This window comes from Xiphophorus couchianus, chromosome 14 (assembly GCF_001444195.1).
Source record: "Xiphophorus couchianus chromosome 14, X_couchianus-1.0, whole genome shotgun sequence".
Taxonomy (NCBI): domain Eukaryota; kingdom Metazoa; phylum Chordata; class Actinopteri; order Cyprinodontiformes; family Poeciliidae; genus Xiphophorus; species Xiphophorus couchianus.
Window position 1 is genome coordinate 21114068 of NC_040241.1, and position 14059 is coordinate 21128126.

The window sequence follows — 14059 nt, forward strand, 5'->3', positions numbered from 1 at the left end:
ACACACACTATTTCATTTAGTCTGGTTAAGTGGATTTGGCTGCTGGTCAAGTGCAAAGCAATATAGAAGATGTCGCTAAAACAAATGATGGGGTGACACCTACGGCTCAAATGCGGTACTGCAGGAAAGCGCAATTAGATCATAATATTTGATGTGCATCACTATTAGCTCCATCACAGAAGGGAAAATTACTTTAAAAACCACTGTGATGTCCTAAATCAAATTATTTTACAAGTCAGCACCTGCTTTTCATGTAAAACAACAATTAATCATTGAATTGTTGAAATAATCGTCAACGAACCCAAAGTTTCCCTTCAACTGCAGCTTCCAACTCCACCTCATTTTTCACAACAGGGTTGAGTATCTTGAATTTGCTATACATAGACCTCATGTGATGTCACACTTCCGGGAACTTTGTAGCTGACGGCTGTCTTGATAGGTATCCATCTCTGTTGTGACAACTGCTATGGAGTTGCTATGACAACAATAAATGAGCCAAATTCTATATCTCATACTCTTCCACATTGATCAAGGGTGTCAATATATTTTCTTTTTGTGGGTCTGGAAGCTGGTCTGGGGCTGCACAGTGGTAGAGCTGTAGCCTTGCAGCAAGAAGGTCCCGGGTTCGATTCCCGGCCCAGGGTCTTTCTGCACGGAGTTTGCATGTTCTCCCTGTGCATGCGTGGGTTCTCTCCGGGTATTCTGGCTTCCTCCCACAGTTCAAAAACATGACTGTCAGGTTAATTGGTCTCTCTCTAAATGCTCCCTAGGTGTGTGTGTGCATGGTTGTGTGTCCTGTGCTGCCCTGCGATGGACTGGCGACCTGTCCAGGGTGACCCCGCCTCTCGCCCAGAATGTTAGCTGGAGATAGACACCAGCACCTCCCGACCCCTCCAAGGGACAAGGGTGTACAGGAAATGGATGGAAATTGGATGGATGGATGGATGGATGGATGGATGGATGGTCTGGAAGCCATATGGTTTTTCTATGCTTTGTCCTCTGTTTGCCTACCGGCACTCGTCACTTCCGGTTCAGACTTGTAGGAACTAACCTGGACTAGATTGTTCTACACAAACGGTAGATTCATTCAAACTCAGTTTGTGATGCAAAAATTCAACAGACAACATCTCAGCCAAAGCTGGCTAATATGAACAGCTGTAATAATGAAAGGATCAGCTTATGACTCCTTGTCCGAAAAGATGAAGAGTAGAATCCAGTGTTCAGGTTTCGGCGCTAATTAACGTTCAACTGAGGACATTAATCACTTTTGTTGTTATTTCTCTCTCTTCATTTTATAGCAGTGAGCTACAAGATGTTGCGATCCCATTTGTTTAACAAGTGGGAAAACTTGTTAAAACTACCTTTATTCTTGTTTAAACGCAAGTAGCTAAGACATTGTTAGAGGATAACTGGAAACGGTTAGCTAGCCGCCATCTTTGCTAACAATAATGGCGTCGAGATTTGAAACGGGAGCGATTTTACGCCAGATTCTGTTTTTGACAGATGCTTAAATTAATAATTTGTATGTCACGGTCTCTGTATGAAAAACCAATATTTATCACATATATTTAATTTGTTACAATTTTGTTAAATCTGATCATTCTGCTATTAAAAACTGGAGAATCACATTACAGGCATTGGATTGATCTATAGGGGAGTTTTTTTGCGACTGCTGCTCTTTCTTATGTACATTAATGATCTTCTTCACGTGTTTTTAACCGCCCTGTTGTATACCGATACTGTCCTTACTGTATGAGAAATACAGAGTACACCATGAAGGCAAATCATTTAATAATTAATGTTGAGAAAACAGAATGAATGCGTTTTTACTCACCTATGTATCCAGTCCCATTACCTTTTCTAGCCAATAATTTGTCCATAGAAACTTACAAATATCTGGGACTCTCAGCTTACTCACTGTGAACATATCCAGAATATATTAACATATAATTCAACTTGGGGTTTGGTTGTACAACTAGGTCTGGCACAAACGAACCCTTTAAGGGTAATTTGAATTGCAAATATCTTTTTAAATAAGGACAGGTTGGTTTTAGATAGTCTTTTCCCTAAAAGAATGAATTATAATACAGTTCTGCTTTTTAATTCAAGTTAACTTCCTGGTAAAGTTTGTTTTATTTTCAAATTTAAGACAAATTGCAAAAATTCCATTGGTATTTTAAAGGAACCTGCAGTTTGTGAACCTGAACTCGGACTCCACCTAGTGGCCAAATTAGGACACTACATCATAACTTTAAAAGGCTAAATTTAATAATTTTGAAACAAATTCAAACCAAGTTATCTAAAAAAAAAAAAATCTTCTACAACCACATAAAATGAGGCAACATACTGACCTACTTTAATTCATCCAATGTTTGCAGAGTTTCAAATAGTTCCAGCTCCAATACATCAACACCAACATCTTACTTCAGAGTAAAAATCTCATAAAAATACACAGAAAAATGCAACAGCTGAGGTCAACCACACACACCTTCGATAGCAGCTTTTGTACAGTGCACAAAAACAGACTTAAATGAAACACAAATTAATGTACCTAAAGGTCCAGCTCTCAGGAATTTACTGATATGAAAACAGAGAATAGGAAACGAACGAGTCACTTTGTTAGGAATCGATCTGTAGCAAAATATGACAAAAGTTTCACAACTTTAAAGTGAAAGTTTGCTTTCTAGACTCAGACCTCAGTTTTCATTTCCCAAGAAGTTTAATTTACAATCAGAAAACCATTAGAAATGCATCTTTTAAAAGAAAGTGGAATTAATTATACTTGATTTTCATTCATAAATTATATAATCTCATCTTTCAGTCGTGATTTTAGATTCACGTCACATAAATTTGGGGCAAAACTGAGTTTTTTAACAGAATCATGATCTTAATGACACAAGCAGACCAAAAGACACAAATTTTTGTTTTTATAAATCACTGAAGACTCTTGTTGTGTAATAAATTCATTAATTAAAGGCTCCCAAATTTAAATGCCATTCCTTCTGATTAGTGGATGTAGATAACAGGATGAAAACGAACCGTCCGACAAATACCAAAAAGGTACTTTTAAATTAAAACTGTCTGCCATGAAGTCCTAAAACAACAATAACGTTCTGGCTTAAAGGACTTTAAAACTCTAACAGAAAGTGCTTGTTCAGCATGTTTCCTGTTTAGACGACAGCTGCAGATTGAAGCAGGCAGGAGAATCCAGAGGGAAATCCAGCGGCTCACAGCTCCGTTTTCTGCCCAGAAAGAGGCACCTGAGGCTGGATCTCCTCATCCGACGTCTGCCCTCCGTCCGACTTCTCCACCGGAGCTTTGCTCTTTTTCTTCTTCTTCACTTTCTTCTCCTTTTTTTTCTTCTTGGTCGTCTTCTCTCCGTCTGAGCTTCCGTCTCCCTTCTCTCCTCCTTTCTTGCCTCCCTTCTTCTTTTTCTTCTTCTTGTCCTCTGCAATAGCTGCCTGGTCTCCTTTCTTCTTTGGAGTCCAGTTCTCATTCAGGCAGGCTGGACGGAGGAAGTGGGCAAAAGTATGAGAAGGAACAAAATTAGAGACAAAAATGTTTAACATGGAAACAAGGAAGAGAAAAAAATTAAAAAGAGCTTAATTTTAAAGAGTTATTAATTGAACAGTTAAAGGCCAAATCTATTAAGTCCTAAAGTTAATGTTCGGATGATAACTAACCTGAATGAAGTTGTAATTTACAGGAGAAAAGTCAAAAAATGAGAATAAAGTCCTAATCTTATGAGAATAAATTGAGAATAAAGTCACAAAAGTACCTGAAAACAACAACATAATATGTTCAAATTCAATTAATTTTAAGGTTTTATTCATAGGAACAGCAGAATATACAAAGTACTAAAGTTGATGTTTCGATGATTGTTGACTGCACCGTGTAATTTAACAGAAACTAAACTAAAATAAGGATTAATAAATGTAGAACAACAATCTGGTTACACCGTCTGTTTCTATCATCTGCACAGGCTTCACGTAATTAGTTATACTGCATTTTGGGCAATAAAATATTCATTTTCTTGTTTAAAAAAGAAATTGAATAATTTTTTATTAACATTTTTTTAATATGTATTTTAATGGAGAAAAAAAAGCTCAGGTGAAAATTCTGCAGAGCGGCAACTTCCTATCTGATTACTCGTCAAAATAATCGATACGAGATTCGATTACTGAAATATTCTTAAGTTGCAGCTCTAGAAATGACTGTGCAACATCCAAGCATCTGTTTCTATTCTAACATAAACAGATATTTTTCCCCTTGTTCTTAAATAAATAGATCTGAAATATATTTAAATTAAAGAACCAAACAAATTTGATGTACAATTTTACCAAAAAGACAATAAAAAATAATTTCTTGAATGAAACATTTAATAATTGTGGAAAAGGGGGGAAAAAAATAAAATGTGGTCCTAATGACGAACTAAACCAAAAAATATTCTGACATTTGAGGTTGTTAAATGGATCTGCAGCCTTCATTTATTGTCTTCCATACATCAGACTTAGTTTATCTTAGCGCATGGTGCAAAGACGGAGTGAATATTTAGGCTGTTACTGCATCAAATAAGCAACAACTGGTGAAAATGTTAGCTGAAGTCAGAATGTGCTCTGGAGGTTTTCGTGCTCGTGTTTCCAGCAGGGGATTTTCCTGGATTAGATGTTTTTTGGCTCTGGTCGCTGCATATAAATAAACTCCTGAGAACCAGCGGCTCACCGTTCCCAAATGCATTTTATGACATCAGTTCTGCTTCAGTTCGGTACGTTTCACATGTTTCTGCTGCTCAAACGCAACCGGAGCAGAGAAACATTTAAGGTCCAGCTGTTCTTGCAAATTCGTTTTTATTTCACATTTTTCTGTACACCAAACAAGGTGTTCTGAAAAAAATAAACCTTTAAAGTCACAAAATCTGCAAACCGAGGAACTTTTTAAGGGAAGGGGAAATAAATTATACTTTTTCCCCCTGTGAATATGCTCCTTTAAACTTGGGAATGCTGAAAAAGGACAAGAAAAATGTGGTGTGAACTCGGGCCAGAGGGGATTTTTAATCTCCACTATGTGCGATCCTGCCAGTGGAAACATTTCTCCAGCTTGAGGAGCTGAGCGAGATTTCTAAATCCAGAACAGCCGAAGGAAAAACATTCAGTCAGCAGAAAAACAAACAATTTGAGATCATATTGAGTTTGTTTACCTTTGTCTCCTCCTTTCAGGACGTGTTTCTCACACAGGTAAGAGGTCAGGTCTTCCTCCTGGTTCCCTTTGTACCAGTCTTCAATCACATCCTCGTACTCTTCCACCATCACATCACACTGGAAACACACACAGGAAATGCAACAGGGCTCAGACGTCAACACACACTCACAAACTGTTCTTTAAAAACGAGATCCGGGCGCGCCATTTTGAATTTACAGTGTGTTTTCTCCGATTTGTTTTACCAAGAGTGTAAAGATGTTGTAGCAAAATGAGAATAAAGTCGCAATAATAAAAGTTTGAGAATGAAGTCGTAGCAAAACCATAGAATAAAGTTGCAATAATGCGAGAATAAGGTTTTAACAAAGTGAGAAGTCGTAGTAATGCGAGAATGAAGTTTGAGAATTACCTGACTGAAATTGCGATTTACAAAAATAAAGCCGTAAAACAAGAATAAAGTCGAAGAGTTACTTGAAAAAAAGTCAGAATTTGCAAGAATAAACTTATAGTAACAAAGTAAAGTCATAATACTTGGAGAATGAAATAGTAATTTTAGAAAAACTCCTATACAAAAACAAAATATTAAAATAAGAAATGCTGAGCATCTTCTGAAGTTATTATTTCTATAAGTTATCAGTAGCAGAACTTTGAAACGATTTTGCAAACGACTGAGTTTATTTCGAAGTAAGAACCGGATGGATTTGCTGAGCTGGTCCCGTCAGAACTTGATGACACTATCCAAGCTTTTTTCAGTTTAAAACAACTTTTTTTCTTAAAGAAAAATTAATAATAATAATAATAAAATAATAATCTTATTCTGGCCCTAATACTCTGTTGTAGAAAACACCCAGTTGTTTTTGGCAAATAATAAATATTTTATGTTCTGTTATTATTTCATCCTTTTTAATTAAAATTTTTAGCCTGTTTATTAAACACGGTACATATTAAAAGAAGCAAAAACAAAACAAACACCTGTTTCTTGAGGTCGGAGATTTCAGCAGACGTCTCGTTCCAAAGCTCATAGGGAATATCCATCACCACCTTCACTCCCTTGTGCACCAGGCCATGAAGGGTGGAGAACGTCTCTGACATGCCCTGCACACACACACACACACACCACGCACGCACACACACACACACACACACGCACACACACACACACAACGCCCGCACGCACGCACACACACACACACACACACACACACGCCGGCATGCATACACACATCCGGTCAGGAATCACGGGAAACTGTCTTCTTAAGGATATTTTCTCTTTTCCAAATGTATTCAGACAAAAAAAACTCCACAAATGAGGAATGAAACATTTTTAAAAATCCTAAAAAAAAAAGTCCAATTTCATTTAAAACTCTTCCTGTTTGTCTAGAAAACATCCAGCATCCAAAAACCTGATCTGGATCAGAGGTTTCCAACCTGCGGCTCTGGAGCCACCAGTGGTACTTTGGATCTTCCACAGTGACTCCTAATATCTTTGGCTAAAATTTACCAAGAACCAACTAAAGTTTTATATCTAGATGCAACAACAGCTCTATGAAAAAAGTTAATTTCTAACAAAAAACTTATGACATTTTGAATTTAAGTTCAGAAATTTTCTAGGAAAAACAAGATTTTCAAAATTTCAAAATTTGATTAAAAAAAACAAATTTATTTTTTAGTTTAATCTTAAACTTAAAAATTTCAAACGTCAAAATTTTCTCAACTTTTGAAGCTCAGAAATTTCCTTGATTTTTCTAGAAATGTTGAGATATTTTGGCAGAAATGTATATATATAATATAATAATATATAATATAATATATATATAAATATTTAGCCATTATTCATGGAATAATTGCTTTATATTAAAACAGAATGACATTAAAATACCAGAAATACATTTTTAGATTTGAGTTTCTTGCCGTCAGGTTGGGGACTTTCTTTCTTTTCTTTTTTTTTTTTTGAAGAAATCTTTTCACAAATGTCAACGTCACAAAGAAGAAAATGTTTTTATTTTATGTTTTTATTTATTCTAAATCCTAAAAACAGAAATAAATATTTTTTTAATGATATTTATCAAAAATTCTAATCTGGTCATGTAATGTTTGTGGCTCTGAACCAGTTTTTCTCGCCGTACTGAGGGCAAACAGGACCGTAAAGGTTGCAGACCTCAGATCTAGATGAGACTAAACTCCTGACCTCTGACCCCCGACCAGATAGACAGTCTGACCTTGGCGAAGCGGTTGCTGCCGCTCCTCTCTTTGTGCAGGTTGTACTCCAGCAGCCTCTGGCACACGTTCTCCACAACCTCGATGAATCGCAGATCTCTGTTAAACAACAGAAAGACTCGGGTCAACTTGTGATAAAACTTTATCACTGCTGCGCTGCTGAAAGGTCAGAGGTCACGGCTGTCCGATTTAGGCTCGGTTTATGGTTACCCTGAGCTGTAGAAGGAGAAAGATGCAAATTGGATCCCTGTTTTTGTACCAAATCAACGACTTTCTCCCACATTTCTCACCTCAGTCGCCTCAGCCTTCCAGAGAAGAATCATTTTTGAATAGAGTAGTTTTATATTTTTTTCACTCCTTCATATTTTCTACACTGTTTGCATGTTTTTCTGCAACGAGATCTGAGGACTTTACCTAAATCATGTCCATCAGCGGATTGGTTGATTTTCTCCACCATCAAGAAATAAACAATATTATACATGTAGGTCAGTAAATTAGCTTCATTTGTCAGATTAAAAATACATTTTGGAAAAAACATTTAAGCAGGTACTAAACATACTTTCATTAAGACCAGATTACTGTAAAAACCTTTTTTTAACATGTTTAATTTAATATTCTAATCTTATTAGGGTGCACTGATACAAAAATTTGGGCTGATATCAAAAACTGATATTAATATTTCTGTCATATTTTATTTATCGGCTTGATACCATATGTTAAAAAAAAGACTAATATCGTCCGATACCGATGACGTTTCCGATATATCGTGCACCCCTAAATCTTATTCCAATGTTTTTGTTCAATTTGAACAGAAAAATCTAAATAATTGACACAACTAGTTAGAACTAGTTGTAAATCTATAATTCCTTACTACTGATGAAAAAGTTCAAGTTACAAAGTGAAATTATCGGCCAGTAGAGCAAGACGTTTTCTCATATTGTAAGTTATGATATAGGAAATAGTGATATTTCACTTGTAACTTGCACTTTTTCATCAATATTAAGAAATTATTGACTTAAAACAAGCTGCCATAGCTTGGTGAAAAGTTAGTTGTAACTTTATTTCAAGTGTATTAAATACACTAGAAACTGGACCAAAATACTTTGTAATATTTGGTGTTTCTGAAGTGTGAGCTGTATTCACTGAAGCAGCAACATAAATTGGTGAGTAGATGTTACTTATTAGCTAGAGGAAACGTCACCTAAAAACTAAAGATCAAGCTTCAAACTAAGAAGAAAAACTAAATGATTATGCGAGTAAATTTCTCTGTACTTTTGTTCTACAAGCTGCTGCAGATAAATTAACATTTCAGAAAGTATTTCCTGAGATGTGACAGCAGCTCGGCCTGTTTCTATATCGAGTTCTTCCACAGGAACTGAATCTGACCGGGTTCTCGTCCCCTGGTGCCAGAATCAAGGTCTCATTTCTGCTTTTTAACCCGACCGCTTCACTGAGAGCTGCAGAGAAACTTACGACTTGACGTATTTAACCGGCGGCGCTCCCTTCCCGTCTATGAAGTTGTAGTTGCTCTCGATGACGGCCTTCGTCTTGCCCGTCTCTTCGAAGGCCGACTTCATCTCGATGCTGACGAACTTACAGACTGAAGCAGGAAGAGCCAAAGCGTCACTGAGGGGAATTTCTTTCTTTCTGCAGCACAAACTGCAGAGCTTCAGCTGCTGCTTCCAGCCACAGTTTGACCTCAAGTTTACCGTTTTATTAGCAAAAATAACAAATTCAGTTATGCATATAGGTCTAAAATTATGGAGAATAAAATCTTTCTTTGATCCAGAAAAAAACAATTCCAACTTTTCTATCAGTTATTGATTTGATCAAATAATTAACTGTTTTATGTACTTAATACTAAAGCTTTATTTGTAAATTTAATTTGGATCTATTGTTTTAATGTACAGATTGATTCTTAAGTAGTTTTAATTTATGTAGCTTTTTATTATTCATTTTTAATATTTATTTTAGCAAATTATTTACTCATCTAATTTATCCAGTTTTTAACAGCTTTTTTATTGATTTGATTAGTTTTCAATTGCAAGTATTTGGTTAAATATTCAGTTATAAAACTTGAATTGCTTCATAATACAGAAAAATATGAATAAAGAGATTTAAAATGTATTTCTGAGGGTCCCAGAATTAAATCTTTACTCCAGATATTTCAAACTAAAGCTCCAATCATCACCAAAAGCCTTCAGATAATATCTGACTTTACTATTATTACAATTTATGGACAGAAATATTGAAAAGAAAAAAAAAAGGTTATTTGTCTTCAGATCATATGCAAACTGCCCAGGTTTTAGGTCAGAAATGAGCTCCTGAGTATAGACTTCTGAAATTAAAAATTATTTGTGATTTTCAAACAAATTCCAAACATTTTCCAATTTTTATAGCTGATTTATCCTTAAGCCACTATGAGAACGCTGGTTAAATACATTTTTACATTAACATTACAGTATTTAAAAATAAATAAATAAATACTAAATTATTACTATAACAGCAGCTATTATTGTTATTTATACGTTCTGTAAATGTGATCCCTTCGGTACAATTTATTTTTCATATGCATTTACAGATTCATTTTTTGATTATCCGTGCTCTGTAGGCAACTAATTCTTCTCATAATGTAAAATATAAACGTACAATTGAATTAAACACGTAACTGTGACCATTATCTCGTTATTTTTGGTTATTTTAAAAGACAAATACGTGACAGGACGAAAAGTAATGACAAACAGTTCATATCAGCAGCAAACACAACAACAAATCCAAAGACATTAAAAATAGATCTCGTGTCTGTAAATAAAGTAAAGATCGGGACCGGATGGCCCAATGAGGAGCTTAAAGTGACCCTAACAGCTGCTGAGCTTCACTTTTACCTTCACATCTGTTTGGAAGATGAACCCAATCATCGTCTCCGTCCGTTTTAGCTGCTCCAACCGACGAAATTACGGCCAGAGCCGACCAGTAAACCGCGAACATCATACCGTAAGTTGTCTTCGACTCCTTATCTCTACATAAAAGTCGTTTAAACCGTTAAAACGTGACTGGGTTGCCCATTTCAACCCACTTTTCACATCCCTCTGCGGGTCATGATCACAGCTACAAAAAAACTCGTCTGCAGCAACTTCCGGTAAGGGCGTTACGAACATGACGCACGCCACAAGGCGGACCAATCAGCGCCGAAGAAGTGGCAGCTGCTTGACCAATCACAGGCAGAGCACGTCCAGAGAGAAGATATGAGATGAGGTATCACTCTGAGCCCTTTTTTCGATACAACGCATAAAACAAATCTCATGTCAAAGATAAAGAGAGTAAACATACATAAAAATTATATTTATTAAATATTGTTGTGTGTTATAAAATAGATGTATTTACAAATTTGCAGCAGCAAATTGTGTGTATAAAATAAGAGTTTGTATTTTTTTAAAAACTTTTGATCAATTATTCATTGTGTTTAAAAATAGCAACATTTAAGGTTTTTTTTTTGTTGTTGTTGGAAAGAGAAATATGTGATTCAAAATCACAACTATCACAGACAATATAGTGCATGTGCTATTTAATTTAACTACAGTCTTCGTAATTATCTGTCATTTGCATACATTTTGTCAATTTGTGCTGGATGAATTATATTTTTAAAGGTTTATTTATTTATGACCTGTTAACAAAATACTGCTTAGTAAAACAATCCTTTAAATAGTGACGCCTCCTGTTTGAATTCAGTAATCTTGTAATTCTGGGATGTGTCCAGCAGGGAGCGCTATGCTCAAATCTAAAGTCGCCGTGATTTCTGATGATTAATCACATCTGGCCGATAGAAGCAGAGAAATAGCTGAATAATAACGGTAATTTTATTAATAACTTGACTATGCCTAACTTTCACCAGAGTGTGGATTTGGTGCAATTTGGAGACCATTTGATAACATTTTTCAGACTAAATCCTTACACTTGCAGCATTCTTCTAATGCAAACAGATTTGTATAGATCAAAATCAGAGCTGATCTATTTAGATAATTATTAATGAACACTGAGCTGCTGTAATGACCTGGAGTTCCTTGCTAAACCACAAAGGAACCAGTCGTATGTCAAACATAAGATATTAATGAATAGAAATGAAAGTGACATTTAGAGATGAGACTTCAGCATCTTGTTCAGGTCTGAGAGTGTAATGGATAGATGGATCAGGTTTCATCTGCTGTAATGAGAGCTCTGCTCTCAAGGAACCGAAGCTTTCAGCTTTTTGTCCTATCTTTGTCCCACTACTTCTTTATAGTTATGAGACATGAGGGCTGGACTCAGATTAGAGATGCTGTTAATCAGAAACAGTCTGTTGAATTGATCCAGCCTTTTTACTCCCAACTTTGGAGGTTTTCTCAACTTTATTTAGTTATGAAGTACCCCACGGCTCTATTTTAGAACTACTTCTGTTTATATATACATATATATATGTATATATATATATATATATATATATATATATACATATATATATATATATATATATATATATATATAGGCTTTGAAAAATTGCAATGGAAACACTTTTTGTGATCAACAGCCGGATGTTACTACTGGTGGAAACGACAAAGAAGATGACAGGAAGTGGTGGGAGAATGATGGTTTGTTTTTGTTTTTGTTTCCGGACATTTTGGCTTCATCAGAGCTTTCACAGCATCGCCCCGTTTCATTAAAAGTTGCGTTTCATTCAAACATATTGAATCCGTACCTAATACGTAAAATTAGCGACTATTTCCCCAAAACAGCGCATCTGCAGCCGCTCCCAAGTATATGGACAACACTAAACCTGAACATCCTCTTCTTGAAGAATTTGAATTAACATGGGTTACAACAACATTTAAGTTTCTCTTTGGGATCGGAAAAGTATTTTTGAATTTTTTAATTGAGTTGAATAAGATGTCTCCTCTGATGGCTAAAGTATGGATATATTTAAAATGTTTACATTTGTTGCTGCCATGATTTTTAATAACTTATGGCACGGACCACTTTATTCAGCTGTGATATTAATTGAGTTTTTTATTTAATGGAAACACAGAAATTGCAAAATTGTGTTTTTTTTCTACATTGGCAACACAGAATAAGAATCAAACATGGAGAACTAACATTTAGCTTTATGTCTCTCTAATTCAGAACAAACTTAAAATCCAGAGAAACCTCTATCAGTTTATAAATTATTGACTATTTACTCTTATTCTTATTAAACATGGGGAACCAATACTTAGCTTTGTACCTTTTTGTCTTTCTTTTCATTTGTTGTTTTGTTTGTATTTCCTTCTAATTCATGTAAAACACTTTGAACTGCCTGGTTGCTGAAAATGTGCCGTCCGTCCGTCCGTCCGTTTTCTAACACCTTGTCCCTGATGGGGTCTGGATGGATGCTGGTGCTTTTCTCCAGCTAACGTTCTGGGCGAGAGGTGGGGAAAATGTGCTATATAAATAAAATTACCTTACCTTATCAGCAGAATAGACAAAGATTTGCGCACATTTGTAATGGAAATGCAGCTACTAAGTCCACCTTAAACTTTAACCAAAATATTCTAGAGGAAGTTATGAAACTGGGTCCAAATTGGGTCATCAACAGGACCAAGATCCGATCAGCAACAAAAGGGCTGAAAAAAAGAAATAAATTAAGGTGTTTGGTGACCCTATTAATATCTAAATCTCAACCTGAAGTAGTGGAAATTTTCTGTTACTAGAAAAAAAAAAAGCATAAAGAAATGAATTTCCTGGAAATATTTGTGTCATAATTGAGATAATATTTGGCTTTAATCTAAATTAATCATTAGAAATGTGTGTGTAAACTTTCAGCAGTGATATAATTTGTTCCTGTGTGCTTGAATGAATTTGTTTGCACCCGGGGTGTGTGTGACAGAGAGTTTCACAGCCAGATAAGAGCGGTTCAATAATAGTGCAATTTTTCTGAGAGGTGCTTCAGTGTACTGCTGCCTGCCAAAAGGACAGTCAGCACACACACACACACACGCACACGCACACACACACACACACGCACCCACACACACACACACACACACGCACCCACGCACACACACACGCACCCGCACCCACGCACACACACACGCTGGTACAGATCGGTGTGTGTCTCATAGCCGGACTTGACACTGAGTTGGTGGAGGGGAGGTTGATGTGGAGAGAGAAAGAAAGATGAAAGCTGGTTTTTATGCAGCCATGCAGCCCACACTACAGGCAAAGCAGCGCTTTGTTGGACAAACTCTCATCTCTGCTGCTTTTCAGCTGTTCCTTTAAAAAACATAACATAATACAGATTACATGGCAGCTCGTTGAAAAGCGCCGTCGCTCTGGTTTGAACCAATAAGTGCTGAAATACAAGTGAACCACCAACATGATCTGAAAAGAAGCACAGTCTTTGTTTGTGAACAAAGCTGCTTTTATGCAAACATACTGAAAATCTGTCCGCTTTAAGGTAATGTGCTGCAGCATTTGAGATGTTATTGAGATAAACTGTGAATATTTACAGCAGCACCAATATAGACTGATGGGAAAAGCAAATTATTCAACCATCTTCAGCAGCGTTAACCCTCTGTAGTGGTTTTCTCTCTGAATTTATCGGATGGAGGAATCCAATATGGCTGCCAGGTATAAA

The 14059-nt window shown here is 36.0% G+C and overlaps 1 protein-coding gene across 1 annotated transcript; it reads right to left on the reverse strand.

Moving 5' to 3' along the window:
• Positions 1 to 2246: 2246 nt before the first annotated feature.
• cnpy3 (canopy FGF signaling regulator 3) lies at positions 2247 to 10559 on the reverse strand. Its single transcript, XM_028039085.1, has 6 exons — positions 10299 to 10559; positions 8887 to 9013; positions 7416 to 7512; positions 6169 to 6291; positions 5198 to 5315; positions 2247 to 3505 (listed from the first exon to the last, which is right to left on the reverse strand). The coding sequence occupies exons 1-6, from the start codon at positions 10402 to 10404 to the stop codon at positions 3228 to 3230; spliced, it is 849 nt and encodes a 282-aa protein (XP_027894886.1). The 5' UTR covers positions 10405 to 10559; the 3' UTR covers positions 2247 to 3227.
• Positions 10560 to 14059: the final 3500 nt, after the last annotated feature.

Bases quoted from the DNA above. Each gene is read 5' to 3' on its own strand.
- cnpy3 (XM_028039085.1), bottom strand. From the start codon at position 10,404: ATGATGTTCGCGGTTTACTGGTCGGCTCTGGCCGTAATTTCGTCGGTT. The intron at 7,513-8,886 runs GTAAGTTTCTCT...GTTGTTTAACAG, and splicing joins CCGGTTAAATACGTCAAGTC to AGATCTGCGATTCATCGAGG. The intron at 3,506-5,197 runs GTAAACAAACTC...TCCTCCGTCCAG, and splicing joins CCTGAAAGGAGGAGACAAAG to CCTGCCTGAATGAGAACTGG.